Below are 24,612 nucleotides of genomic sequence, written 5' to 3' on the forward strand. Positions count from 1 at the left end.
CATCCCGTATTGATTACTGTAATTCCATTCTGTCTGAGCTCTCTCTGAAGCTCCTCCTTAAGCCTCAGTAGGCTCAGAATGCTGCTGCTCGCATTGTCACTAGGACTCCCTCTGAAGCTCCGCCATAAGCTTCAATTGGTCCAGAATGCTGCTGTTCGCATTGTCACTAGGAATCCCTCTACTGTACATATAACTCCTGTTCTTCAGCAACTTCATTGACTTCCTGTCACATATTGTATTAAGATATTGCTGTTAACCTTTAAAGTCCTTCATAATATGCCTCCTTCTTACCTCTCTGATCTTTTGCATATTTACATTCCCCCTCGTACTCTTAGACAGGGATGAAACTAAAATTGAGCCCTTCTGTGTATATTTGTGGCTTTCACAAATGTCTGTGTGTATATGTTTTTCTGTATTGTGCATCAGTGAAGCAGTATGTGCTTCAGGGGTGGGTGGTCCACAGGACATGTGGATTTTCATTTATTCTAAGGACACAAAGGTCTAAAGCAGGGGTGGAATCGTATCCTCAAAGGACCAGTGTGTATGCATGTTTTTTGAATTGCTTTTAACCAAATCCGGGTACGAGAACTCTTTAGCCAATCACTCCTCCCCACACACACGACAGCCCTTTCTGGATAAAACTGCCTACCCCTTGTCTAAAGTAATTATTTCAAGTCATTTCACCTGATATTCCAATTGCCAGACCACTAATTAACTGTAAAACCTGCATGACTATAAAGTGAAACACCTGTGACTTTTTGAAACAAAAATGGATGAACTGTAATTACCCACAATGCTTAGTGAAATGCTGGGAACAATTCATGAATACATTTTCAATTCTTGACAGGAAAACAGGCACAATATAACACTTTATACTGGAGTCTGGTTTCAGCTTCCTGATAATGAATTTGTGATCAGTTAATTACTGAATTATAGGATCGTAATATAACTCCACAATAAACAGAAAATAATGCTTTTGCTTGGCACAGTGTTAGCATTCAACAGCTCTTATAGTGTGTTTGACCTACGCTCCTCTGTTATCATAATATCACTGGTAAGGCATAAGTCTAGCCTTGTCATGCTCCTTACATTCAGAATAGACAATGAACAAATTCAAAACAATCAGCTAGTGTAATTTGTGTGATGTTACATGTGACGTTAAAAGTGGTCTTGGTTGCAAGATGGTCATTGTCTCAGTTTTTCTCTCTTTCTTAGTTTAACTTTGCTTTGTCCATCATTGGCCCATTCAGACTCTCCACCTCACTAAACATTGGCCAGAATCACCCAAAACTCACACCATGTTATATCCATCTGTCTTTTCTTATCATATTCATTCATCCCTTCATTCATCCATCTGTTTATTCTCATCACCTTCTATTCGAGCCAATCTCCTCTCTTTCTCCTTTGCCTTGTTTTCCCCATCGAGACATGAGTTGTAGTTGCTCAGTGGAGACTCTGATTAAGGTTTTCATGACTGATTCTGTCAACATTCTGAACATCACTGTCTGCCTGGGTTTCTCATGCTGCACAGCCTGGGTATTAATCCCTAGGGGAGGAACCTTTGGCCAGACGGTAACCTGAAGTTGATGATAAAACAGTAACTGGAATGTATCAAATATTTATTCATCCACAGTATAATACATTTGTGGGTCCCATATGCTTTGAAAGTAATTGAATATCAAGGCCCTCTAGACCATCACTTGTCCACATGGAAGCAATGAAGATGCTTTAAAGACCTGGGGTGCACTTCCCAAAAGCTTCGTAACGCTGAGTACTTTGTTATCTAGCGCTTAAGATTAATCGTTGATTAGTGAGCGTTTCTCTAATTCAACTAAATTAGTCTGTAGTCTTGCTCGTAAATTTATGAGTGCTCCGACCCACACGTTATTCTCTACGTGCTTCTTCATTTGAACTTTTGTCTGCCATCTTGTCACAGAGACACAGAGATCCCTCAAAATAGACCACAAAAACACATCGGTGCTTTCTTTTCAGACAATGTAACAATGCCGATGATGGAGATATAATAATAATAAAATCAATGTTGCAATATGAAAACTATAACGTAGGCTATGAATTAGCGCAAAAAGGGTGATGTGTGAGTGTGCCCTGCGATGGGCTGGCCCCCCATCCTGGGTTGTTTCCTGCCTCGTGCCCATTGCTTCCGGGATAGGCTCCGGACCCCCCGCGACCCAGTAGGATAAGCGGTTTGGAAAATGGATGGATGGATGGAAGAGGGTTGTGCACCATTCAGAATCAAATTGGGAATGACCTTGTGATTCAAATTCAATAAATAAAATTTCTTGAATTTTCTATTCAAATTTGAATATAAGGAAACTGAATTCAAATGGAGTTAACTGAAATTCATATACCTAGTCTAGGTGCACAATACAGCTTAATATTTCAATATGAATTGCAGAGCTTGTTGACATAAAAATCATACGGTGAGTCCCACCTCCCAGCCCCATAATCACGAAAATGTATGGTGACATAAGGTATCGGTCAGCCATGTCCCCCAGTTCATGCACCTGCCTGAATTGTCTGTGCATATCATTGTTATTCAGAATGAAAGAAAGTCACATTTAAAATGTCACCAATAAATTAAATAATTTAACTGTGTTTTTTTTGTACCATGCTAGAAGAGCACTTCTCACAATCTTACAATTAATTGTGTCGCAACCCTATCCATACAACAATCCAGTGAAACTCACACGAAAAGCTACTGTAGACTTCTCACAAATGCTAACACACATGAACAGTTAAATATACAATACAATAAATAACATTTGCACATGGAAAAGGACTTAGAGGGCTGTCATAAACCAAATGCATATTGTTAGAATAGGGTAAGACATCTTACAATCATGCAAATATAAAGTACACTTCACGCAAGAAGTGAGAACTATGCGACTCAATGGTGTTTCCGATAGAGCTGTCCAAGAAGCCACATTTCTAGCTTAAATGTTTTTTGCAGGTGGACATGAACCTCTAGGACCATCGCAGTAATAAACAATTGATAGAGGAATACATGCTGGCCTGGGGTGAAATAATGAGCCTCTATAATAAACTGAAAAGAGGAACACACCGGAATTGTGCCCTCAGTGCAGCAGGCAGCTTCTGACAGCTCTCTGTTTCTATGCCACTGGTAGATTCCTGCAGACCAACAAATGCACATGGCCTCAGCAAGGCTGCTGTGTCCTGCACCTGTGCATGCATTGTTTACATTTCTTTTGCACTGTGAGCACGACTACATACACTGTCTAGAAGGAGGGGATTTCTTGCATGACACCAAATTTGGGTTTGATGACATTGTAGATGCAGTGGATGGAACACTCAACCTTATTCATAGTTACAGCCCCTTGAATCCCATCTGCACCTGTCAAAAATGGTTCTTGACACTAGGCCTAAAGGTCCAACTGATATGCGACTATCAAGAACTTTTTACAGACATCATGGCTACTGTAAGTGGCCTGGAAGCACAAATTATGCTTGTGTCTGGTTCAGATTTGCTGTGTGTCAGATGGCAAAATATGGTGTGTTTGCTGGTGGCTGATTATTGGGAGACATCATGCATCTGCTTTGTGAATAGTTGCTGATTCCAGTGAATCCCCAAACGGTGGCTGAGGAGAGGTGTAACACTGCACACCAAAGACACACACTGCTGTAGAGCACAGTCTGGACATGTGGAAGATGCGATTCTGGTGCCTGCACAAGTACCTGGCAGCTCTAATATCACCCCCTGAATGCTGCTGTTCTGTTATTGTTATGTGTACTATGCTGCAAAACACTGCAGTACTTATTTTATTTAAATATATTTTTGGCCATCTCCTCAATAAGTTGTTTTAAGGCTTCTTTTGAGAAGTGTTTATTTTTTTACAAGGAAACAACATCACATTTTGAGCCCATATTTATATTGTCAACAAATTGGTTAATATATTTTGATTGTAATTTCGGTTGCTTTCATGTGTTTTTATTGATTTTCCTTTTTTTTACATTTGCATATGTCTGGTGTGACACTGAAATACGTGGGATCGATACTCCGTGCTTTTCTTACGTGGAGGCTGGGGAGGAGATTTGTTCATTAATTCTGAAATAACAAATGGTTTTGGGAAACACTCGCGAATGTTACCTACATCGTTTGTTATCTTGTTTGTTATTTGCTAAGATTCGTCGTTTTCGGGAAACTCACCCCTGACTGGTTAACAGTAAGGTCTTTCAAGGAGACTGATACATTTTTCCTAGAATGTCTGGAAGGGATGCAGATCACCTTAACTTGCCCTTAACTAAAGAAAAAATTAAACTTTTCTGTTTCTATGGCAATGGCTACTCATTCTCTGTCACTGAGGAAACTGCAATCCCTAGATGGCAGTAGTTTCAGTATCTGCACAGACAAGGGCTGTGTCTCCAAATGCATTATCTACTACAGTGTTTAGTATAATTTAAGATAATATAACAATTTATACTGTGTTTGTAAGCACACAATGTGAATATTTAGTTTATGTGCTAGATCAATATTTCTCTACCCAGTCCTTGGGGACCCCCAGACAGTCCTTGGGGACCCCCAGACAGTCCTTGGGGACCCCCAGACAGTCCACATTTTTGCTCCCACCCAGCTCCCAACACACCTGTAAAAAGTACTCTGTATTTCATTGCTTAGTTCAGGTGTGTTAAGAGCTGGAATGGAGCTGTCACAGTGGTGTTTTTCTTGCTGGTGGAGTCTTCACTAATTATTCCTTAAATGCTGGTCTATGTTAGAAAAAAATATAAATTGTTTTAAAATATATCCTAAGGTTTGCACTATTTTTTAAGCCCAAAATATTGAAATTGGAGTCGACTATTACATGCAAAAAGCCACAATGAATAGCATACATATACATGATGTGAGATACTCTAAGGTCTGCTGAGAATGCAAATGACTGAGAAAGACTCCTAAAGAAAGGAGGTGCCTGTGGTTTTGTACTGGGTTATTCACATTCACTCATGTGAATTATGCATTCGTTATAATGCATTCGTAGAACATTCACGGCACCTTCATAATGCATTTGTAATGTATTCATAGGACATTCAAAACCAAGTATACCTAAACATCCTAACATACCTTAACAGCTTTAATATACATTCATATTAAACAACATGTGATTGTAACATTCAAATATTTATTATCATATAATGTTTATTATTAATGTATATTAAAGCTGTCAAAACATGTTAGAAAATTCAGGTGTACTCATACTGCTTATGAATGTTCTATGAATGCATTATAGACAGGATAACACTTTGCTTTAACTGCATCTTCTTTGCACAGAATGTCTTCTATTTCTCTTCTTTTACAGAAGTGTGCTAGAGGACAAGCCCTGTTGGACATAGTGTGTGAACATCTAAACCTGCTCGAGAAGGATTATTTTGGTCTGCTATTCTATGACACGGACTCACAGAAGGTTAGATCATGATTATTTATGCTTGGGATTTACATTTATTTTATTTCTTTATTTTATTATTTAAAAGTAGTTTAGAGCAATGCTTTTAGATTGTAGAAGAGAAGCAGCTCTGATTAGCTAACATAACTAGAAGACCAGATGCAGGCAATTTTTGCGCTATTCTGTTACTAAAAATGTGGTTGTAGAATTATTTCTGAACAAGAACAAAATGAAATCATGATCACCATGGAAACAATATTATATTGGAAGTGTTTCCCCATATTAAATAATTCAGTTATTCCCCTTTGAGGGACCCCACAGTAACTGGTTGATTGACAGACACAGCCAGATTATATTATAGATTGTACTGACACTTTTTTGGGTTTCGTTGACCTTTATATGATGTATATACCGTATTAATGTTACAGTAGATAAGTGCTGATTGTGTGCAGTAATTTTTATTATTCTTGATGATCGTGGTTTTGTTAAACCATATTCTAGAGGTTTCGGTTAACTGTCCGTGTATCAACAGGAACTAAGACAAAGAAGATGTCAGAAACTGTCAGTAAATCAGCCATATTTGACAATTTATGTAAGATTGGCACTATTGGACTGGTTATCTGTTTAGTTAATATGGAAGTAGGGAACGGGTTTTTACAGAGTTGTCATTTCACTGTTGTTTCTTTCTGGCAATTTCAGTGATAAAATGTGATAAAATGACGGCTGGCAGAACAGACAAAGACTACTGACTTTTTCTCTTCTCCTCAAGTTTGAATACAAATTGTGATTCCACGTGACCCACCACTATTCTTCCAAGAGTTATTTGTGGCGCTACAGAAATATTCCAAATTAGACCAAAAAATACAAATAACTTCACTTTTTCACAAAAATTGTACTTTGAAAAAAGACATCTGCACATTTGTAACCTTGCTAATATGGGAATGAAACTGGGGGCTGAAAAAATAAGCCCCTATTTATAACTGGCCTACTTTGGCAATCTTATTCCTTTTAACTACTTTGAGCCCTCATGTAATATATTCAATGATATTAAGTTGGTGTGCCGCTTTCTTAGAAACTTTAGTTGGTATGTGTAAAACAAATAAAAAAATTGAAAGTGTTTTTAATATAGTTGAACAAATTAAGTTAAAACATGAATAGATAAATAAAACACCATTCATTGTCTTTCAAGTTTTGTCTTTTAGTCTTTCCTTCTAAAGTGACTTGTTGCTAAGTTAATCATAGGATTTGTCTCTTAAAATTAGATCATATTAACGTAAACAAGATCAAGAAGTTGAAAAAGGCCTGTGTAATGATTTTCATTTGAAACTTTGTAAAGGGAAATGATTTTAACTGAAGTGTTGGAATTGACATGAAGGCAGCCATGTAAGTTAGGATAGGAACTCAGAGATCAGCTTACTTATTTGGTGAAATGTCTGCTTTGTAGATACTTTTATTGCATGTGAAAGTATGTGAAAAGCTCACAGAACATTTATACAGAACACAGCTAAAAACCACTTGGGCTAGTCTTCCATGTTATATATAAGAACTACTAAGTTCTTGTTTGACTCAATATATAATAAGTTGCCTAACTCCTGATATGGTTAGGAATTAACCAGTCTAAAAGGATGTAACCACACAACCTTATTTTCTAACTTGAGCCCGGACCAGTGCATGGCTTTAAATTAGAGCAGAAAGTGTTCATTTCCTATGCTCTGCTGCGTTGATGCTAAGAAGCACTGAAAATTCCACTGTAGTAAAAAGGCTAATTAACTCCCAGTTTGTACTAGATTTGAGAAAGTTAGTACGACATGTCTGAAATCTGTACTGATTTGCTATGAGACGAACCTCATGGGCTTTCTCTGTTCTTTTACAGAACTGGCTGGATCCTTCCAAGGAGATCAAGAAGCAGCTTCGCAGTGAGTGTCTCTGGCATCTCTCTCACTTCCGTCACGCTCAGTCACAAAATACAGCTATGCACAAGCCCCAAAATGGCACTTGAAAGTTGTGGTTCTTCATTATGTCTCCTATTAAATATCACCATTTTTTTTACAGGGGAAAAACTGTTTTTACCACAAAATCAAGCCATACACCATTGTATGACAAATCATGCTGTACCTTGAGGAAGTTTTGCATTGTACCAGGAGCAAATTGTAGGCTGGTGACTTAATCTTGCAGTTTGGATTTGCTGTGCAACACAATCAGTATTTTCTAGATGTAAATCGGGTGCTGGTTTAAAGGCAAATTTACAAAATAGAAGGAATGTTCAGCTTTTTAGAGCTGGAGTTCTGGGCTACAGGCTTACATTGTATGGTCTGTCACTGTCCCTGTGGAGGGTCCATATGCAAACAGAAGCACAGAAGGGAGCCCTTACAGAAGCTCATTACACTGTAGATCCTGCAGCGTATAACAGTCCTGCAGAGTGTCAGCATTCATCTTCTCACACACCTGGGATGGCAATATGATCGATGACTGTTTTGGATCGCAGAAGATTGCAGTTAGCTTATTAGTTGGAAAAGCTTCCAGCTATATATATTTTATTTTATATATTTGTCCAATAGCACAACAGCTAGATAGCTAAATATGTTTTCATCAACTTATAAGGCAGCCATTTTACTATTCTCAATAACTCTCAATAATTGCAGCATCAACTGACCCCTGGACAAACCCAGGGCTTTTTTAAAAAAATATGCTGATTTTCATCCAGTCTAGGATCCTTATTAAATCACTTCACAGTTTTACATCTCAGTACAAGGCCAGTCTACCTCAGGATATGGAAGGACGAGCACGTACCTCCTCCCGCCAAGGTTTTGTGGACACTACATTGTGGAAGTGTCATTAGGTAACGTAAGGTGCATTTGCTCGGTTCGACGTGGAGCTCTTTCAGTATCCAGCTGACAGCATCACCACAATGAGCTGTGGAGAGAGAGAGGAGAGTCGAGACGTCGGACCCATTTGATGGAACGCCAGTCAATTTGTATTCTGTGTGCTTCCTCACCACAGGTGGCTAATATGGCACAGAGGGGGTCGAACACAAGCATCTTGCTTTCAATGGGGCACCACTGCAGAGGCACCTGTATGCCTTTTAATGTGATTCCTCAGTCACCATATCTGTCCAACCGAAAGTCATTTGCAGGCATGCAGAAGTGGTGATTTCCTTTCCAGGTTAATTGTAGATCATACAGGAATGTCTGAATAAATATTTGCCTGTGTGAATGCAGGGGTGCACTCCCTATGACGCTCTACCTTTGTGTCTATCAAGCACCTGCCTCATGGCCTTCGCTTGTCTTGTCGTAACTGTAACCCCGTAACTGATAGATAATTACTGAATTTGAACAGTCCATGAAATTTATTGCAGCATTATTAAATTAAATATCTCTTTTCTAAAGCTCCCCCTCTGTGTTGTTACATATCTTGTTATGCAGCGTGGTCTTGAATCCTGATTGCAGTATATCTCAGGATCACTTGTTACAATCCTCCAATAACATGAAGTTGGTGTATTTCAAATGAAGTAGCAGCTGGTAAAGTGGCTGAGCTGGTACTGGTCTTGGGCCAGAAGTTGCACCTGGGCACTGGGAGAGATTTTTGATTCCCAAATTGATATACACAATGTCCACAAGATAGGAGGTGGAGATAAAGTGTCTCGAGCAGCTGCCATGCATGTTTGTGGATTTTTTAATAATTGTTTATGAAACTGGTGGCGTTTCCTTTAGTTGTTTCATGATGGCTTCAGGACATCTTTTTTTTTTAACTTCAGTAGAAAACAGTGGAACAGTCTTTAAAACTATTTTTTTCTGGAAGATTGTGTATGGGGCTGCAGCTATGAATTATTTAAGCAATCGAGTTGAATTTTTAGAGTCGACGTTAATGGTAAAACTGCACACAATATCTGTCAAAAGAACTAAACTGTTTTAGCGCATTTATGCCCATATTTGTTTTTTTTTTTTTTTTTAAGAAAACTCTTTCTTAACTCTTGTGTACGTGGGATTTTCAGCCCACCACTGAAAAGTGTCCAGTGATCAAAATCCACAAAAGAAGCTAAATTTGACAAATTGGGCAAACATTGCAAAAACTACCACTATATGTAAGATGCCTCTCACAGTTACAAACAAAGAGTGGGGGTGGGGGTAATAAGGGTAAAAAAATATAGGTCAATACAGACAAACAGAAATTTTTATTAAATTTTTTTTATTTTAGTGATATTCTAAGTAATTCAATATGAGGGAGATGAATAATGTGAAAAGATCAATTTTTGTTCAAGCGATGTTTACAAATACAGCACTTAAATTAAAAATACAGACGCTTCGCCGCAACGTGATATTTTCTTGAGCAAATAAATTACCACAAAATAATTTAAGCTATTTTGCCTTAAATTTGGTAGTGAATTCACACTGAACCATGTGACTCAAGATGAGCTGTAAACTGATATCTTAATCATATGTATTAACATGGTAGCAGTGCAGCTAACTAATCATGAAGCCATTGATAATCAGAACAGCTTAATATGTAACGTTACCATTGTGTCAACTGTGATTGACAAAATCATCAGTGAAATGCTACTGTAAGTTACCTTCATAACTATTATCATAAATATTAACAGCTAATGCTGAGGACATATAAAAACAACATAATATTTCGTATATTAATAACAGCTAATGTATTAAATGTTTTTTTTTTAATTTTATTTTATCAACATACCACTTAAAGTGCTTCGTAAGCAAAGGAAATGAATGTGATTCCATGCCATGAATGTCAATGTTTGGAACTATTCACTGTCCCCATGACCCGGAAGTTTGCCAGAAATTTTCCTGGCATTTTTTACAGTGGGTCCCTATGGGAGTGTCGTCACTCTGTTTTTTTCTACTGCTCTGCTACACGCAATGCAGCGTAAGCACACTGTGTGACAGTAATAATCCTCCGTGTGACACACGGTGATCACTGAGCAGTACATAGTCTTGTGGATTAAACGAAGCTTCGAAACAAGGGATTTGCATCGAGGATTTTTTGTAATCAAGTTATTTGAGTTACGCGATGAATTGTTGCAGCCCTAATTGTGTCTCTCTGGCTCAGGTAATGGGCGGGTAATGAATGAAGCACTATGTTATCACCTTGTTCTGTCTCTCCCCAGCCAACCACTGGCACTTAACCTTTGCTGTCAAGTTCTACCCACCAGACCCTGCTCAGCTTATAGAAGATATTACCAGGTACTAAGCCTACAGCATTTCTTCAGTGTCTTTTGTCTTCTTAATCTTTAAATTGAACCTTTCTTATGCACATTATCGGTCATCTAATGCCAGTGAATGTCGATGATTGTTTAAACCTGTAAATATGAACCTGTGTTTCTTCTTCAGGTACTACCTGTGTCTGCAGCTGAGGGTCGACATCCTGTCTGGCCGCTTGCCATGCTCGTTTGTCACTCATGCCCTGTTGGGCTCTTACGTAGTACAGGCTGAGCTTGGGGACTATGATCCCGAAGAACAAGGTGTTGACTACGTCAGTGACTTTCGTCTTGCTCCCTATCAGACCCGTGAAATGGAGGAGAGGGTTGTAGAGTTGCATCGTGGCTACAGGTGGAGTTACTAACCCCGTCCAGGCTCACTCTACAGCAGACAACAGTTACTGGGTAGAGTTTCTGGGATGAACCACTGAAACTTGAGTGATGGTGGACTTTGTTTTTTGGTGTAGGGGCATGAGTCCTGCAGAAGCTGAGATTAACTTCTTGGAGAATGCGAAAAAACTGTCCATGTATGGAGTGGACCTCCATCATGCGAAGGTACATGTGTATGTTTGCGTGGGCCAGAACGTCCATCCATGCAGTCAGTGGCCAGTTTATTAAGTGTACCTGCTTGGTAATGCTTCTCCAAACAGCCAATCATATAGCTGCAATTGAATACAGATGAAGATTTTCAATTACTGTTTAGCTAAGCATTAGAATAGCTAATATGAATAATATTAGTGATTTTCAATGTGCTATGATTGTTAGTGCCAGGCTTGATGGTTCCAACATCTTAGAAACAGCCAAAAATCCCAACTGAGATTCTCACATACTACAGTGTCCAAAGTTTACAGAGAATGGTTAACAAAGAACAATAACAAAAAATTCAGTCAGTTGCATTTCTCTGGATGAAAACACAATTTTAATGAGGTCAGAGCAGAATGGCCAGACTCTAACGGCTAACAAGAAGGTGTCAAACAGTCTTGCGCAGAAAAGCTTCAGAGAATGCACAATTTATCTTCCCTTAAAATAGTTCTGGAGACACAAATGGTGCATTACTAGCTAGGTGTACCTAATAAAGTAGCCACTGATTGTTATATTATGGCCTGTGATGTGGTCTTTTTATGATTTTTTTGTTGTCCATTCTTATGCCATCCATCCATCCATACATCCATCCATCCATCCATCCATCCATTTTCTGTAACCGTTTATCCTAGTCAGGGTTGCAGGGGGTCTAGAGCCTATCCGGGAGGCTATGGACGCAAGGCAGGGAACAACCCAGAATGGGGTGCCAACACATCACATCATTCTTATGCTACTTGCCATTAATTCCCATAATGCACCTTTTCATAACAGGACTCAGAATGCATCGACATCATGCTGGGTGTGAGTGCCAATGGCCTGCTCATCTACAGAGATCGGCTCAGAATCAACCGCTTTGCTTGGCCTAAGATTCTCAAGATTTCCTACAAAAGGAGCAACTTTTACATAAAGATTCGGCCAGGAGAGGTAGGAATGTCAAACAATCAGTATATTTGCCTGCTGAATTATCAGTGATGGAGGAAATAAATTATAATGACATTCAGTTAGAGCATAGCTAGGTTGTGTTACTTGTGTACATAGAATTTGCAGTTGGTGTCCTGGCAGCTGGCATAGGGGCCCAAAATCACAAATCACAAAGACTAAATATTCATCTCTATATCAAACCCTATCCTGCGGGCTTTGTGCAATTTCAGGTCAATAACAGCAAGAGGAGTTGGTAAGGCAGGTGTGTCCAATAGCCAGTACCATGGTCACAGCCCAGATGGACAAAATATGTGAATCACTGCAATATGCAGTAAGCACTGTTGATTATAAAATATTTAAATAAAATTTTCTATACTTCGTTGAGGGCCTCGCACTTACAATCGGAAGGTTGCCTGTTTAAGTCCCTTGATGTGCTCTACTGTTGTACAGAGCTGTATAAATGAGTAATATTCTGAATTACTTTTGAATAGTGTCTGCAAAGCAATGACAACAATTTAAAAATAATATTAATAATGATCAAGAGACCATGGTATACATTTGAATTGACTAGTAGCCAGAATGGCATTTGAAAAATACCCCTTTAAAGGAAGTATATTTTCTCACCTTGAGCAGATATGCTTTGAGGGTAGCGAGCCTTAGGGAACGTTCTCTATCTCTGAGTTGTGATTTCTATTATCTGTCAGACATCCTGGAGTCCTGCAGTCTGGAATAAGGCCCGGTGGCACTGACATTTCGCTTTAATCAATGGCCATGCAGCTTTTAGCTGTCTTTAATGCTTTGAATGCATGTTTAAATGAGATGTATTTTTAAAATTCAAAACTATTTTGAATCACCCTCATAGCCTAAATGCATCCTGGTTTCCACTGTCGTTAGGCTTGTTTTTTTTGCATAACTAATGATACATGAAATCAGAGGTGGTGTGATTTTGGCACATTTTGGAAGCAAGCAAATGTAATTGTGTTATTAATTAACTATGCTATTAATGTTTTCTTTGCTGTGTTGTTGATGCTGTAATAAAGGTGCATTGGTAGTTTAGTTAAAGGATTCTGAACCAGCCAGGATTTTTTTTTATCCTCCTGTGTACATCTGTGTCCTGCCATATGGTGTTGATTTGTGTTCATATGCTTTACTCATGCCGGCAGTACGAGCAGTTCGAGAGCACCATTGGCTTCAAGCTTCCCAATCACAGAGCTTCCAAGCGGCTGTGGAAAGTCTGCATTGAGCATCACACCTTTTTCAGGTGGGGATCCGCCTCTGCCCAGTGAACAGCCATGCGTTAGTTGCTGCTGCCTCAGCTGTGCTGGTAGACACAGCACTGCACACTTCTTTGCACTGACCACACGCACTGCTGCACACACCACCCTCTGTGCTGAGTCACGGAGCATGGGACTCCCCTGATGATGGTTTGGAGCTCATTGGAAGAAAAATCCCTCTTCTTTTCTCCGTGATTTTGTTCACTGGAGCGGCTTAAATTTTCAGCCTTCATTTCTTCTTGATACCTCCTTGTGTTTCTCTCCCATGGTCTTGTGCCTTGCAGTGTTATTTAACACTGGGATGGGTATGTAAATAACTATAGAGTTTTTCCACGTTTGTATGTTTGATGCACGTGCTCTGCCAGCCTCTGTGTTTGCATCATAAAATTAATGTCGGTTTTGTAATGCTGGCATGAGTTGTCAGCAGTAATCAGCCCCACTAAACATATTCAGCAAATTACCTTTTAACTCAAAGATCACAGAGCATGCCAAGAAGTTGGTGTCACAGATTCTGCGTTAGGTGATGTGCGTGTGATGAATACATTATGAAATATTTTGTCATTCCGACAAGTCGGGAAAGCGCTAAAATACACCTGTTACCTGTTTATGGTTCTGATTACAATACAGTTGCAGATACAGCAAAATTCCCCCTCTCTAGGTTGGTGTCTCCTGAACCTCCCCCCAAAGGCTTCCTTGTGGTTGGATCCAAGTTTCGGTACAGTGGACGGACACAGGCGCAGACCCGTCAAGCCAGCGCGCTAATTGACCGCCCTGCCCCCCACTTTGATCGGTCCACCAGCAAGAGGTACCTGCTGTGTCGCAGCTTGGATGGGGGTGAGTAACCGAACTGGATGGGACATTTTCACAGCCTCTCTAATGGATTAACCAACAAAACATTTTTCTGAGGTGCAAGTCCTTAGATTTCTCCTTCCGTCAGCAATTGCCAGCCCGCAATCTCTTCTGTGTCTGCTACATGATAGTACGTCTACTTGCTTAACTGAAGTTTTTATTCCAAGTAAATTCCATTTCATATTGACATGGATAACTGGGTATTGTGTTTGTTCTATTCAGGCTGAGTGCAGTGCTCATCAGTACTACAGCAGGGCTTCTCCTCAGCTGCCTACTGTTACATTTTGAGTCCACACCCATAATTCCTCTGTCCAGCCACAGTTGAGATTCTCTGCCATCTGGCTTATCCCTCCTCAGCATGTGTGTCCCCCTCTAGCTTCTGCCTTAGGCGAGAACCAGGATGGGGTGTCCCAGCGCAGCTCTAGTGACCGTACGTACAACCTGTCTGTGGATGACCTGAACCAAGAGTTAGAGCAGACCCAGGAGCAAGACCTGGATCAGGACCAGGAGATGGCCACCACACCGCCTAAGACCAAGGAACTGAAGGTATCTTGGACCATCATGCATAGTTTTTGGATCCCCTCAGGAAATTATTTTTATAATAATGTAATACTGATTATTTTTGACTGCAGTATTGCAATCCCCTCGCATTCACTAATCATACTAATGGATGCCTCTTCCATGACCTTCCATTCTTTCTCTTTTTCATTCTTCCTTCCTTTTTTTTCTTACTTTCTCCACCTTCCTATTAGTCTTTCAGCATCTCAGTTTACACATTCCAGAGCCAAAAAAAATGAAAACAAAGAGAATGATTTTGCGGGCGATGGACTCTGCCTTGTCTGCCCCAGGAACCTGCTCTCTTGCCGTACAAATGTGGACTAATTATAACTGAGATAAAACTGTAGCATAATCACTTTCGCTGTGATCAAATTTTAAGCAACTTTGTCAAAGCCACAGCTGGGGTTGTGGCACAGAGGTGGCAACTTCATTAGGATAGTCCCCTTTTTAGGGGGAAAAGCAGGTACTGGGAATAATAACATCCAGTACACAGTATAAGCAAACACTGCTGTTGTTTTGGTGAGTAACAAAATATATGGTTGTGCAGTATGCAGTATTTCAGCAAATGAGTGTACATATCTGAGGTCTATTTGATGTAATAAAAAAGCCAGAACACTCCTATTTATAACAAACAGGGGGATCTAGGGACAGGTGCAGCATAGTGCTTACTTACCATAATAGCCGCCTCCTGACCCCATGCCTACTGAGAGCGGCAGTGACTACCCCCTTTTCTCGCAGGAAAATTTTATGATAAGGACATGAACTCAGGATTTTTGTTATATTAAATCCCCCGTGGTGTGAATAATCCAGTTTTCCCATAAATAACAGATCTAATTGTGCCTTATGGTTATGATGAATTTGGAATCAACAAGAAGTGATGTGCCTACCTTAAATGCAGTATTAAGGGCACCTCTCAGCATGCAGGAGGAGTGGAATCTAAGCAGTCATGCAGGAGGAGTGGAATCTAAGCAGTCATGCAGGAGGAGTGGAATCTAAGCAGTCATGCAGGAGGAGTGGAATCTAAGCAGTCATGCAGGAGGAGTGGGAGCACAGTGTGCTTTTCAGAACCATCCACATATTTCTCGCGCCCAGATTGCGCTGAACCTTGACATGAGTCTATCACTAACGGCTTTCCCTTTTAACCCCTTGCTGCCCGAAGGACAACACAGACATTCCCACTGATGCTAAACAGGAGGTATTTTGTTTTGTTGCAGTGTGGCCTGATTGTTTGTGTGCCATTGTCTGCTTTGTGTTTTCTGCTCTGTCTCCATTTTATCTCAGTCAGTGGTCAGTCAGCTGGCTGTAAGCAGGCATGTGGAATTGCAGTAAACATTCTGTGGTGAGCGTTTTTTCTCCATGCAAACATCCTGTGAGGTTGCTGTACGTTTCAGAGTAGATGTGCTGAACACAGACACTCCTCACTTCCGTTCCTACAACTAGGGTGTTAAGAAAATTGGTCAATAAGCGAGGAGCCACCCCTTACCAATATTTCAGCAGTGTGCTGTATCTACCTGATTGACTGCAATTTTGTGCAGCATCTTTCAAATACTGTTGTATTTTATTTCATTGTGTCCTGTCCTTGTACAACTGCCCTGTGTGCCTTTAATTGCCCCTCGGGGACAAATAAAGTTATTTGAATTGAATTGAATTGAATTGAATAATAAATGTAAAAGAGGAAATCAGCTCTGATATACATTACTGATGCTTGCATGTAAATACAGGTAATACAATCATTTTCTTTTATTCTGGATAAAGAAAAGGTCTAAAGGAAATTCCAATTTGATAACTTTGTTTTAATTTGCATAATTCTAAGTTATTATGGAACATAAAAATACAAGCAGCAAAAATAAAAAAAAATTATGTACCAAAATTATTTAAGTTGTCGACATCTTGTACTATGGGGTGCACAATAAAGTACAAGTGTATAGACTGTAGTGGTGAACGTTATAGTGTAGTGAATACTGAGTGACTGCAGGAAGGAGACAGAGTAATAAAGGGTGATGCGAGATGAGATGCTTGATGCTGAGACGTCGTGGTGCCGTTTCCATGACTAAAGTCAGATATGTCTACTAGTCAGACAGCTGGTTGTAACGACCAACAAATAGGTCATTAAGTGAGGAGTGTCTGTAAATAGTTTGTCATGTCCTGCCACATCAGCTTTGCTTGCGAGAAAATGCAAGCTGTTACTGCAGTTGGTGGAAGTTTGAGAAATTCGATGAATAAATATCTTTGTCTTAGTCATGTTGCATTCAGTAGATTGAAGGTTGAAGGGAAGGTTATTCCTTTCTTCCATTAACCCCTTCTTCTTCATCACATAAAGAGAAATAATTAGGTTCCCTGATTGGAATTTAAGTGAAACAGGCTACATATTGGAATCAGTAGATTCTTTAAAAGGTTTTCATTTTAAACAAGTGGGTGGAGTGTGTCCTGTGGGATTATAGCCAGTCCATGTGCCGGTGTTGTCATCACTATCTCACTTCCCTTTTCTCTTTCTCTGTGACCCCTCTGGCACCCTAACCTTGCTGCTGTCCTCGTCCCACTTTGGCCACCGTCTCGCCCGGCCCTCCCTCTCTCTGGACCAGGAGACAACCCCACGTCACAAACCGGAGGTACTGCTCTCCTGCATTGCCTCTGCTGTCCAGCAGGGGGAGGGACAGACGGCGCACGCAGTTTCTCACAGAGCACTTTTTCCCCTGATGCTGATTTATATCGTGAATACTGTTACGACACGGCGGAAATGAAAAACAGGGGGAATGGGGGAAAACACTTGATAAAATTTTGCAGAGTGTCTCACACCACTTTAAGCCCTTCTGGGATCTTACTGAAGATTATATCTTTGCAGCATAATTAGATCAGTGCAGCGTCTGTTCTTTTCATGCTGGAAATCAGAACATGCTGATTTCTAATCCGCCAAACATTCAGGATCAGCAAGCAGATCAGTGAGGACAGAGGAAAAGTAAATGACATAATGGGATGAAAAGGGACATGCAGGCCCAGTATAATCAGCGCAACGCCTAAACACCTTACCTTCACTCTGCCTTTTGGTCGGATCCTGCTGCTATTTTTCTGTTATATTAAGGATTTATGGCTCTGTTTCTCGATTAATGTATGGGAAGTGTTAACGGGCAAGCATAGCTATCATATCCTTCTGCTTTTAATACCTCCTCCTCAGTTTCTCCATAAGTCTGAGGAAATGCTGCTGAAGCACCAGGCCAGCATCAATGAGCTGAAGAGGGCCCTGAACAGTAAGCTGGTGCAGAGGGAGAAGCGTCTGTCTGCTGGGGCTGCCCCTGAAAGCATGGCGGTAAGTGAGGGCCGCAGCCTGTCCTCCGTTATCGCACTGCCCCGCCATTTCAACGCTAAGGCATGTCTCTGTTTAATTAGACATATTTTTGCCAGTATTGATACCTTATCTCAACATTGTCATTTGCTATATAAAAATTAAAATGGTTTCTAGTTGCATAGAAAACACTCTCTACTGTTTTTGCTGAGACAATTGTTTTCACAAGATGGTGGATCTGGCAGTTCTATATTAATTTGTGCTGTTTGTAGCATTGGACAGATGCTCCAAATATTAAGCATTAATGTAGCAAGACAAACATTACATATTGATTTAGCAAAACAATAGACGTTTCATGTGAGATCTTGTGAGAGCAGAGCTGAGTTACACAGATCTGCCTGGATAGCATAGCAGTAGCTAGTCATAAGCACTAAGAATGCTGCTTACACTAGCTGATACAGTATGAAATCCAATCCTCCATCCAGTCCAGACTGTTTATGAGTTCAAGACAGAATGGATGCATACAGATAAGTCCTTTATAACTCTTAATCAAAAATTACAATACCTCTGTATAAATATTGGAACAGTTTTCTACTACCTGTTTCCAGCAAAGTCACAGCATGAACATCATAAATTCAATTAATTTACATTAATTATCCATTGCGATAATTTTGCTGACAGCTTTAAGGAAGGTGTATGATTTACATAAATGAATTTTTTTGCAGACTATAAATAAACATTTATTCTTTTTTATTTATTCAATTAATTTAACCCATTGATGCATTGATAGCAAAAAAAAAACTCCTGTTCAGCTTAATTAATGCAAGGTTCTGTTTTTAAAATGTATGCTTTTTTCAGCCACATTTCACAGAAATTCTGCATGAAATGCATTTTTCATTACCTGTTATACAGTCTGTATCACTATTATATGTCGTTCATTTTCAGCTTTTTGAAACTGACAGTGAAAAACGTAAGGTTGCATATTAACCAGATTAATGAGCCGTGTCCAAACGTTCTCTGTTTGTATAATAGATATACAGCTACATTAATAATACATATAAACATATAAAAAGAAAAATATATACTATGTATAATAACCTAGAGTGTAATATGTGTGTGTGTGTTTGTGTATATATATATATATATATATATATATATATATATATATATATATATATATATATATAGAGAGAGAGAGAAAGAGAGAGAGAGAGAGAGAGAGAGAGAGAGAGAGAGAGAGAGACATGCACACACACACACACACACACAATACTCTGCAAAAAAAGAGGTTTGGGAAACAAATGTCCTTCTAGCCATCCAACAAGATATCAGTATTTTTTTATAGAATATTTTTGTTGTGTGACTGTTCATTTGCATATATTTTTATGTAAAATTAGATTCTAATTCATTAATGTAGACAAGGGTGCAAGCTATGCCGAAAATCTTCTGTTTTGAGGCTCGATAGTCTGTTTTGCATAACAAGACCCTTAGTGTAAAATCATTGCATTCCTGAATGCAGCAATACTGTGGTAAGATGAAATTCCAAAAAAATACTTGGACTGTTCCCCCTGAGGCAGGTGTTGCCAGTTATCTCATACTGAGAGCTCCCAGTCATAAACCACAGTCAGGTTCATCTGTGAACCTGTATATCATGCTGCGCATTGAACATTCTGTGAGCTTATGGGAGCTGCATATGGTTATATTTAGTTAGGTTACCATGAATTTGCAGTCACTAAGTAGTATGAGGCAATAAACTTGCTTCTGTAATGCAAAGAGAAATAAGTTAATGAACTCACCAGCTGTATCATTGGCTTGCCTCCTGCCCTTGGGTGTTTTGAAACATTAATTTTTTTTGTGTTTGTGTCCCTGGGCTTGCAGAGCTTTTTTTAATATGCTACAGCATATTTTTTGCAAGTGAATTGTCACAAAGTACTGCACAGAAGTACTAGGGAACAAAACAGAAAATTTTAAATGTCTGAAAAGGTTGAAAAGAACCAGAAAACAATAGGTCAAGAATTCATCACCACTGAAGAACCCAGTAAGCTTCAGATTTATGCTGAGTTACCGTCTGGGCCAATTACTGGTCATTGCCATACTGTGCTAGTCTACCTTCCAGTTCACTGGATTTATAGGGTTGGGTTGTGATTCTGCAGCAGGTAATTCGCAGGGCCACCACAAAGAAAATGAAATTTAATCTTTACATTTTTGTTGTTTTCTGATCTGTCAATAATTGCGCTAGATTTTTAAAGAGAGTGGGAAGATTAACAGTTAGCAAGTAAAAAGAGATATCCTGCAGCACATAAAACTATTTTCAAAAACTAAAAAAAAAAACAAACTGGTTAGATGTTTTTTGCAATCAGATAATGTGGTAGTTTACAAAGTTGAGCCATTAGCACTGTGACAAACTCATCTGTCTCAGTCTTGTGTAATGATGTGTAACAGAGCTCTTTGTCGCTCTGGTTTTATCTCCATCCTTACCCTGCTCCTATCCCAATGAAACCAAAACCTCCTCATAGGCTTTAGCAGGACATGGCGGGCGGGAGGAACCCAGAGACGATGCCAGCCTGGAGGGCTCAGCGCAGAAGAATCTGATGGAATCACCTCAGGTTCCTTTACTTCTTTTTACTCACTCCATGTTTTGTTTAGTGGAAATGTGCTAAATCTTCACAGTATCTATCACAGTAAACCTGACAGTGGAGAATCTGTTGCAATCTTTATCACTAAAATCAGTCTCCCACTGCAGTTTTTTATAAGAAAATATTTGACTGTTGAAATATTATTGTTTTTGTACAACTCTGTTATCTTGAGTTTGACCAGTATTATTCATTAAGCGCATTATGGCAATTTTGTTTTCCAAAATTAAATAAAATCACATTCTTGGTTGCTTGAGAAATTCCAGCTAAATGGCTGGTGAGACTGGTAAGAAAAATACAGTAAATTAGTCAACATGCTGTTTCATATCCTGTTACATATTTATGAACAAAGAAAACAGGTGACACTAAACGATTTGTGTAGCTAGACTGACCTATAAAAATCAGGTTCTTAACAGTGTCCAATGTATATCAACCTGTAGGCCTCTGAGGAGTGGGTCTGGGTTGAAAAACACAACCTTGGTCAGCAGGATCTGCCTGTTGATTCCCGAGAGGAAAAAAAGTCTTTCAGCTCGCCGACTTCCGCATATGCCGATGTCCAAGTACAAAAACGAAAACTGAAGGAGGATGGAAAAGTGGTGACCAAACCAATACGTACTGCAGTGTTTGGGAATGAAGATCACGAGGAAATAATCTCACCAGCAGGGAGTTCTGTGGGAGCCCCTGCCAGCGATCTTGAGGGTAGTTTCTGTAATGTTGACCTGAAAGGGGTGAAAGAGCTTTTGTCCCCAACTGTAGGTGTAAAAAGCAGCAGAAGACAAGAAAGCAAACTTCTGGCTGTGGACCACAAGGCCAATAATGAGAATAAAATGCCGCAGGCAGGAATAATGTCTGGCCAGCAGGAACACTTCTTTTTCAGTAAGAATAGATTACAGGGATTCAACATGGGTGAGGGAACAGTGTTTTCCTACAACCAAACCATGGAGTGTACTGGTGGCGAAGAAGTGTTAGATGGATTGGACCCACAAACTGCCTCCTACAAAGTCACACAAAGTGGGGCAGAAAAAAACCCATTTGGGCCTGGAAATGAAATATCAAGTATTCCAGATAAAAATATTGTGTGTGGGGAGAGTCTGTTGCAAAAGAAGAATACAGCGATCACTGTGATGAGGCCCACTGGGCAAAGAAATGATAGCAGAGCTGAAGGTTCGATGGACAGGGACACTGACAATCAACAAGTTACATACAAAGTAGAAAAGGCTCAAGTCTCAGAAACAATGAGAGAGATTCCATCTTTAGAAAAGATGCGACACTCTTGCATGGTGCAGGAATCTGGAATACACCAGAGGAAGAGCAATACTATGGGAAAGGAAGCATTCTCTGGCATAAACCCTGACACTGGGGCAGGAGAAGTATTAGGGAAGGTGCAAAAAGGTGACATCTTAGGCATGGCAACAAGACATTCCGCCAAAAAGGAAGTGCTAGAGAACTCAGAGATTCAATCAAACTTTCCTAGTGTACAGCAGTTAATGGTCAACCAAACAGCAGATGAACATAAAGACTCAAAGTCAGGCAAAAAAGAGAAAGAATTTGCTGAGGAACTGACAAGGAGACTGGGAGTAGTTAAAATAGATACAATGGAAAGATGGTCCAATGACGGAGTAAAAGGAAATACCCACTTGCCAAAAATTGCTCCCCGCAAGCCGGAGAGATCAAAATATTCTTTGGGCAGAGAAGTTGCCAAAGACGTGGTAAAGCTACAAGTACATTCCACAGCTCCTGGTGAGATCGGTAGCGATTTTGCTGCAGCATTGAATGAACAGTGGATCAGACACCCTGCTCACACATCCCCGGCTCCCTCAGAAACCCAATATTTTGATTCAGTAAATTCAGCTGCACAAAAATTCCCTCACTCAACCCTCCCCACCAATCACCAGGAGACCAGGGACTCTGGCCTGATGCTTGGAACCAGCAAGGATCCCAACCAGGAGGTAGCTAAGAAGAAATCTGTGGTAACTCTTGTCTGGCATCTACCTCTCAATCACTGGAGTCAAAGCATCGCATGATCTTCCTGTGCCTGTGTTTAAGGCAGGGTAGAGGTTATGCTTCACTATCTGTCTCATTACCTGAAGCTACAGTGTCACTGTCAGCTGGTTCCTCATCTATGCATTATGGAACCTCAGTTCCTGACCCATTCTTCCCTTGCCTCTTGTCTTTCCTCGCTTGCCTTGGTGCCCATCTCTGCATTCTCCTGGTGGGAAGCAGTGGCTGTTCGTGCACCAGCAACGTCCTTCCCATGCTTTGTCTGGCATCAATACCCCTCCCAGCCCTGAACTCAGTATTTCCTTCCAACACCTTAACACCTTCTTCTGGAGGACTTTCTCTCATCGGTTTGAGGGTTGTTGTAAGGAACAAAGGCTTTTGCTTCTTGCCATTATTATTGGTTGATGGGGATTTCTGTGGAATGATGTGTATTGTAATACAATAATGTCCAAAACATAATACATATAGATATTTGGTTGGTTGCTGTCAACTTTTTTCCACATTCTTTAAGATGGTATGTAATGAACCCATTAAAATTAATATTTAAAAATCCATTAGCAGAGATACTTTCTCAAGATCTAGAGCTGGTAAGTATGAATTTGTAGTACATTAGAGCCTGGGTTGCTCAGGAAATGTCTGTGCTTATTCACTTGCTAGGGATTACTATTTTTGTAGCCCCGTATAAGTAGATATGACTCATAATGTTATTCATTCTCATTATAATGTGATTTGCATTTTTATGAGGAACAATGTGTTTAAATAGATGTAGAGTATATTTGTTTACAAGAGCTAAAGCTTCTGTCAGCGAGTGATATACATGCAGACAGAAATGCTTGTAATTCAGCTGTAAGGACAAAGCCAACATTATCTTATTGAACATTTTGTATAATACTGTACACTTAGCAGCAACTTTTGGACCCCGAATTCAGATTGCATTATTTTGTAATGAATATTTTCCTGAATATACAGTAGGTGCCTGCATGTGCTGCCATGGATTGGTATCCATGAGCTTGTAATTGGAGGGAAGTTTTCAGAGAGTGACTAAATCTAAATATATACACAATTTTATTCTAAAAGAATCCCGAATAGCACCTGTATTAAAAATAACTGGGTATGACATCCAAAGACAGCCATAAGATGCCTAAATCTCTGTTACCTTCAAGGGACACACATGGTTGTTAAAGTATAATTAATTGAGCCTATTAATTTTCTGGTGCTCTATTTCTGTTTCATCTGAGTGTTTCAAAAGTTAATGCTTTCACTTTCTGATGGGTCTTTGTGTATCTTACCGCAGGGAACGATGCTGTCTTGTCTGATGTGTTTATGGAGCTTGACCAGGAATATGTTTTTCTGGGCCAGGAAACAAAGGCCCCCAGTATAATTTTCTAGGTTGCTTTGAATTATTAATTGATTGATGTTTTTCACAGAGAGCATTTAGCATTTCCCATGGCTAGTTTCTTCCACTTGGTTCTTTTATCCTGGACAGCAGGTCATTGGTTTTGCTCCGTGCCCCAAAACTGCTTGCTCGCCATCCTGCCATAGTAGCTTTGGTGACCAGCCCTGGCTTTTCACTCCCTGCTTCAGTACCTTGTGTTACCTGAATGTATACCCTCTCCTAGCATGTTCTGTGATGCTCCTCAGAAGATGGCATATATGTTTGCTGCCTGTTCCTTCCTGACTATATGCCAAACTTTCACAAATGATCAGGATCCACTGCTTTTGAAATCAAAGTCAGGTCTGATTTTTTTTTTAGCAAGGTGTACAAAAGGTGAAGTGATTAGTCATTGTTGACACACCACAGCACACAACAACAAAATGTGTCCTCTGGATGTAACCCATGTGTGACATAGTGACATAGCAGCGGGTAGCTAATTCAGCACCCAAG

The 24,612-nt window shown here is 39.9% G+C and overlaps 1 protein-coding gene across 3 annotated transcripts in view; it reads left to right on the plus strand.

Annotated features, from left to right (window-relative positions):
* si:dkey-178k16.1 (band 4.1-like protein 1) overlaps positions 1 to 24,612 on the plus strand; it is a 45,279-nt gene that overhangs the window by 12,731 nt on the left and 7,936 nt on the right. For 2 of the 3 annotated variants that reach the window (XM_049017786.1, XM_049017787.1), the window contains exons 4-17: positions 5,331 to 5,435; positions 7,288 to 7,330; positions 10,540 to 10,615; positions 10,763 to 10,981; positions 11,097 to 11,184; positions 11,983 to 12,135; positions 13,296 to 13,393; positions 14,065 to 14,240; positions 14,632 to 14,801; positions 15,973 to 16,008; positions 17,396 to 17,422; positions 17,986 to 18,117; positions 20,610 to 20,699; positions 21,167 to 22,675. In XM_049017786.1, coding sequence (XP_048873743.1) covers positions 5,331 to 5,435; positions 7,288 to 7,330; positions 10,540 to 10,615; positions 10,763 to 10,981; positions 11,097 to 11,184; positions 11,983 to 12,135; positions 13,296 to 13,393; positions 14,065 to 14,240; positions 14,632 to 14,801; positions 15,973 to 16,008; positions 17,396 to 17,422; positions 17,986 to 18,117; positions 20,610 to 20,699; positions 21,167 to 22,675 — 2,922 coding nt within the window. The remainder of the gene's footprint in view (positions 1 to 5,330; positions 5,436 to 7,287; positions 7,331 to 10,539; positions 10,616 to 10,762; positions 10,982 to 11,096; positions 11,185 to 11,982; positions 12,136 to 13,295; positions 13,394 to 14,064; positions 14,241 to 14,631; positions 14,802 to 15,972; positions 16,009 to 17,395; positions 17,423 to 17,985; positions 18,118 to 20,609; positions 20,700 to 21,166; positions 22,676 to 24,612) is intronic. The other variant, XM_049017788.1, reaches the window with a different exon arrangement.

The sequence above is a fragment of the Brienomyrus brachyistius genome, chromosome 6 (assembly GCF_023856365.1).
Source record: "Brienomyrus brachyistius isolate T26 chromosome 6, BBRACH_0.4, whole genome shotgun sequence".
Classification (NCBI taxonomy): Eukaryota; Metazoa; Chordata; class Actinopteri; order Osteoglossiformes; family Mormyridae; genus Brienomyrus; species Brienomyrus brachyistius.